The sequence below is a fragment of the Bombina bombina genome, chromosome 8 (genome assembly GCF_027579735.1).
Source record: "Bombina bombina isolate aBomBom1 chromosome 8, aBomBom1.pri, whole genome shotgun sequence".
Taxonomy (NCBI): domain Eukaryota; kingdom Metazoa; phylum Chordata; class Amphibia; order Anura; family Bombinatoridae; genus Bombina; species Bombina bombina.
Genome location: NC_069506.1, coordinates 35,627,739 through 35,633,738, shown reverse-complemented (window position 1 = coordinate 35,633,738; position 6,000 = coordinate 35,627,739). Strand labels below are relative to the sequence as shown.

The 6,000-nt window shown below is 39.5% G+C and overlaps 1 protein-coding gene across 15 annotated transcripts in view; it reads left to right on the top strand.

Moving 5' to 3' along the window:
• UBR4 (ubiquitin protein ligase E3 component n-recognin 4) overlaps positions 1–6,000 on the top strand; it is a 256,917-nt gene that overhangs the window by 51,590 nt on the left and 199,327 nt on the right. For all 15 annotated transcript variants that reach the window (XM_053690290.1, XM_053690289.1, XM_053690283.1 and 12 more), the window contains exons 19-24: positions 1,204–1,486; positions 3,138–3,264; positions 3,345–3,424; positions 3,520–3,648; positions 3,770–3,952; positions 4,030–4,152. In XM_053690290.1, coding sequence (XP_053546265.1) covers positions 1,204–1,486; positions 3,138–3,264; positions 3,345–3,424; positions 3,520–3,648; positions 3,770–3,952; positions 4,030–4,152 — 925 coding nt within the window. The remainder of the gene's footprint in view (positions 1–1,203; positions 1,487–3,137; positions 3,265–3,344; positions 3,425–3,519; positions 3,649–3,769; positions 3,953–4,029; positions 4,153–6,000) is intronic.

Below are 6,000 nucleotides of genomic sequence, written 5' to 3'. Positions count from 1 at the left end.
GTGTAGTAAAACATTTGCAATATACTTATTTATTTTGCCCCCGTTTCCTGTAATTTGTATGAAATAATGTAAGCCTATGAGCCCAGCTGTTCCCTATAAATGTTATCTTGTATACTGCCTATCTTTATAGCGCTGCAGAATCTGTTGGTCCTCTAAAAATACATGATGATGATGATGATAATAAAATAAGTTTTCCTATTTTGACAACTGTAAAGGGTACAAGGCAATCTTCAGACGCCTAACACTGCCACATATCTTTCCCTAATTGGCTTCTGAAGAGATTACCAGAAAAGAAGCTGCAAAACAATCCCAGTTTTGCTAAAAAAGTCTGTATTGGCTTTTCCAAATAAGACAAGTGGTTGTTGACGTTTGGTTAAAGGGACCAGTCAAGTTAAAAAAAAAAAACTTTCATTTTTCAAATAGGGCATGTCATTTTAAACAACTTTCCAATTTACTTTTATCACCAATTTGCTTTGTTCTTTTAGTATTCTTAGTTGAAAGATAAACCTAGGAGGTTCATATGCTAATTTCTTAGACCTTGAAGGCCGCCTCTAATCTAAATGCATTTTGGTAGTTTTTCACCACTAGAGGGCATTACTTCACGTGTTTCATATAGATAACATTGAGCATATGCACGTGAATTTACCATGGAGACTGCTCTGATTGGCTAAAATGCAAGTCTGTCAAAAGAACTGAAATAAGGGGGCAGTCTGCTGAGGCTTAGATACAAGGTAATTACAGAGGTAAAACGTGTATAATTATAACTGTTGGTTATACAAAACTGGGGAATTGGTAACTAAGGGATTATCTATCTTTTAAAACAACAAAAATTCTGGTGTTGACTGTCCCTTTAACGAAAAATATTTTCAGCAAACATTGCATTCAACACGTCAGCTATGTTAATTTTTTTTTTGAAGGCTGCTCCTTTTAACTTCCTGCTTGTGAAAGAGGGATTTTCTAGTGTAAAAATAAAATGATTTATTGTATTAGAGATCTTCAGACATTTTTCTTCTGTTGCTCAGTGAGGTTAAACCCAGTCACAACCATGCACTTAACTCGTCCCTGTTCTGCTACAAATGACATACAGCTAAAGAGCTTATCAGTAGCAGACATATGCATGTGCTATATTCTTATCTGGAATGGTGGGTTGCTGGAAATGTGACTTTGATTGTATTTAAACCTTTCTTCAATTTTGATTTTCAGGTTTGTGGGAACTCTGAAGCAGAATGCCCTTCAAGGGGTGGTCCCTGGTGAAACAGAGGATGTAAATGTGGATCATCTTCAGCTGCTCCTCTTGATCTTTCATAATCTCTCCGAACGAGGCCGGCGGACTGTTCTGTTACTGTGTGTTGAGACTCTGCAAGATCTGGCGGATAGCCTGGAGTCCCAGCTCCCTGCTGTGCCGCTGCTCCTTGCACGTTTACTGCTTGTGTTTGATTACCTTCTCCACCAGTACTCCAAACCTCCTCTCTATTTGTTTGAACAGGTACAAAATATGTGTTATGCTTTTGTTGTGTAAAGTGCTGTTGAGTGCATGTGTTTAAAAATTAATTAATTTTCAGAGCTGGATTTCTTCTTGTGGAAGTGCAAAACACTAAGATATTTAGATGGATTTACACAGATTTAAGTATGTTGTACTTTCACAAGAAGAAATCTGTATCGTAGTGTGTTAATTTTGACTTAACTGTCCCCATAGTAATTGCTACAGCTGTAGAACATGACCAAAGAATTGCTGTATGTATAGTTCTGGAGGGCAGATCAGCATTGAGAATAGAGAAGGATTTTACTATTTGATACAATTATTTCATCCTGACTTTAATAGGCAGGACAATGAGATAACATTAATATAAGTGTAGATAGAATAAAAAATACAGTGGATGACCTAATGCTAACTAGTTACTGCTTTCTCTGACCACAACTTTTCTATATATTGATTGGCTGTTACATAGTTAAGCACTTTGAGATCTGAAGAGCAGTCATTTGCTATGGCTACAAGTGACCAAAGTTTACCTTGTTGCTATAGCAACTCAGTGTAATAAAGTGATGCTATGTGGCATTCTTATTGTTTAGAGTGTGTGTATAAAAAGATAGTCTGCACTCAAAGGCTAGTTGTCCCCGGCTATGGGAGTTTCAAAACACTTCACTGACTGGGTATGAGCGCTGGAGGCGCGGACGGACTTGGACCACACCCTCTCCCTCCCCTTTTCCCCTCAGTTACTTTATCCTAATTTCCTCCTATGACACTATATATTGTTCATTATAAAATCCACAGTTATTATTGCATTGTACGCCTTGGAGCTGCGTCTCCACCCTCTTGTAACTCTATTTTATACGCAATAAAGCTGTTTGGAAAAAAAAAAAAAAAAAAAAAGATAGTCTGCACTATACTAGGTTCTTGACAAACAGACTTACACATTAGGTGTAAATTCAGAAAATATGGAGCTGGGTATTGGAATGTAAAGTATGGCTGTGTTTTAAGCACCCATTTGTTTGATTTGCTATCACACTGCTGTTGGCAGCAGGGATTTTTCTTAAAGTAATTAAAGACCATTAAAAAACAAACAAACAAGCATACTATGTGATTTCATATGTCTGGCAAACTCATTAGTATCCTTGCAGCACAGGGTTGTGTGATAAGCATGTGGCTTTCAAAAATAGAAGTGTCAGAAATATGGTTATAGATTGTTCTACAAACTAAAACTTGTCTCTTATAGACATTTGGCACTGTAATGTTTTGTTCAATCTCTGTCCAGAAACAAAAATTATGATCTATACTGGTGCCCCACTCATTTATTGTAAGAGATTTTAAATAAGAAAATATGACCTATTCCTGAGCATAGGTTTGTCAAGAAGGACAAACTGTTATATTGTATGAAGTAGTGCTGTTTACTTGATTATAGATTCTGTTTAGTGAAGTGCAAATGCCGACAAATCACGCAAGGTACTGCAGGCTTCTAATGAGTTAAGCTTGTATGTCTTCCGTAAACGTGTTCTGGGCTGGTTAGCCTGTGGAGCATAGTGTATTGCAATAAAACAGCTGGCATTTTTGTGCAAGTTAATATGTATTGTTATCCTTCTTATTCCAAAACATTTTTTGCTAAATGCTTTTGCCATATTTAATTTTGATTTTTAATCAGGTGCAGTATAACCTTCTGTCGCCACCTCTTGCTTCTGGATCATCGCAGGATGGAACCTCTCGAACCACTGCATTGTATCATGGATTTAAAGAGGTTGAAGAAAACTGGGCTAAGCATTGCATAACAGGTGAGGGATGGTAACCGCAGTTGTGGCTGTTGGCTATGTAGTCTTGTTCATTAAAACTTTATCAATTACACATTTTCCAGATGCTGCACCGCAACCTCGATTTTACAGCATCCTATCACCAGAAGCTTCTGAAGATGACTTGCATCGATTAGACAGTGTAGTAAGGATAATATTCATGAAATAAGTTGCCAACCTCACTACATAAAGCACTTTTTTTCTATTGACTTATGAGAGCTCTCCGCTTATCCTTTCCAGGTTTGTGAAGTTCTGTTCTCTCGCAAGCTAAAGTATGATGACCTTTACTCGTCCCTCATTTCCTTGCTCGCTGCTGGGTCCCAGTTTGATACAGTTCGGAGAAATGAGAGCAAAAACATAACACCATTGGTATGAGATTTACAAATAATTGGGATGCTTGGGCCCTAATATGAGCAAGCATTCTGGTGGTGATAACATACTTGTTACTGATGTGATGAGATGTTTATGTGAGTATTTTCCTCAATCACAGGAGGCTTGCGCTTTGCAGTATCATTTTCTCATATTGTGGAGAATTCTGGGGAGTTTGCCTCCATCACAAAAGTATATGACACATTTGTCCATGAATGTACCAGCCTCAAGTGAATGTGAGATCCTGCACACATTGCGTTGGGCTTCACGCATCCGGGTCCCAACTTATCAACTGTGGATTAAGGTATGTAAAAGTCTTATTTGTTATACTTATAATCTTCTGGCTTCTTAAAAATATAAAGTTTTTTTTTTTCTGTACAGGATCACCTTATAAATCAAGGAATGAAACCAGAACAGGCCACATCCCTGACAGAACAAGCATCATCCAGATGCAGCTCTATAAAGTATGATGTAGAGGTTGCTGAGGAGTACATAGCCAGACAGGTGAGGATGAATACAAGCCAACTTATCTGCTAGAGCTTAGTATTTTTTCTTACAGTAACACTCAGGTATTTGTACAATAACTCTTTAGATACAATTAGTACAGTTGTTCAATGCTTTTTGTTTTAGATTTGTGTTTTGCTTTAAAATCAATACACACAAATAAATGCCGTATAGGTTGCATGTACCCTCTAACAAAACCACGGTAATAAAGCACATGCAAACATGAGGTGAATAGGCATTCCAAGCAGAATGCTTTTAGACCAAGTTCATTCATATTAAAAGGAGCAACCCACATCTATAATATCCTTTGTATCCTCCAAGTGTGTGATAAGGAAATGTGCAGCTCCGTATATCTGTGCACCTCTGATTGGGATTGCAAGACCTTGTTCTATATACCTAAAGAATGAGATCACACCTCAAGATAAAAACATGTCAGCTTTGAAATGTAGGAAAATGTTAAGAACTTGACTTTTAAAGGGACAGTAAGTACCTTGAGATTTTCTATATCAAACGTTTAGCTATGTGTACTGAAACAACTTTGCAATATACTTAATTGGCACACGCCTTTTCCATCTTAATGGGAGGAGAGTCCACTGCTTCATTCATTACTTGTGGGAAATAAGAACTTGGCCACCAGGAGGAGGCAAAGACACCCCAGCCAAAGGCTTAAATACCTCCCCCACTCCCCTCATCCCCCAGTCATTCTTTGCCTTTCGACACAGGAGGTTGGCAGAGAAGTGTCAGAAGATTCAGAGTAGTCTCTTATAGTGGGTAGTACTCTTCGAAATGGGACTAGAGTTTTAAGTAATCCTGTGAGCCTCTCAGTGAGACCATGGATGAAAGTTAGAGTCCGGAGATGCAGGGAGTGTTGTCTTCGAAACCATCACGGCTCATATTAACAGCTCCTTGGCAATCAGCGTTGATGAGTTTCGCTGCCTGCCTTTATTCACTCAAGTCCATGTCAGGAGCGATGCTACTAACCTGTCACACTTGAAGGGCTGTGTTCCTGTTCCACGGCATAGATTCTGGTAAGATAGTTTCATTTATACACATGATAAAGCTAGAAGACACAGTGTGTCTCCTTTTATCTGTATAGAATCAAAGGTTAATATCCCTGGAAAGGGGATTATTGAACAGGGGGGGATTTATGCACAATATCTTTGTGTTAATGCTAAGTCATGTGTAAGATGAGGCTCTAGCAATGTGTGAACAGTCAGGTGAAGATCAGCCTGGCTTTTTTTTTTTTCTTGCGCATTTTCTCTATATACATACTGCATGGCACTCCATGGGACCTGGTGTGGCCTCTTCAACTTCCTCTTTCCTAATCAGCAATGCGGGAGACGTAACGGTTTCTCCGTGGTCCAGGTCATAGGAGGTGGTGAGTGCCCCGGCCATTGGTGTATAAAGGTGCCATTTAATCTATCACAGTCCGTATTAAAGGCATAAGCTATGGAGGACTCCGACATGTTTGAGGATACTCCCTCTTTAATTAAATCTAATACCTGTGTTTATTGTGAGGAGGTACAGGTTGATCCGCCTGGTCAACTGTGTTCCACATGTTTTGATAAGATTGCAATATCTAAAAAGAACTGGGCAGCAAAATCTGGCGGCCACGAGGCTCCTCCGCGGGAGGATTAGTAGGGCCTTGGGGAGCTACATGTATAATCGGAGATGAATGTTGGGAACACACCTTGCGGGGTGGAGAACTCTCAGAGGTGGACAGCTACTGAGCGGCCTTCCATGCCCTGCGAAGCGCAAGCGAAGGGAAAGGCATAGCCTTCCATCCCAGGTGGTAATCTACTCCGTTGGATGTCTCTGGGACGGAACTGGCGTCTTCTAGACCGGCTA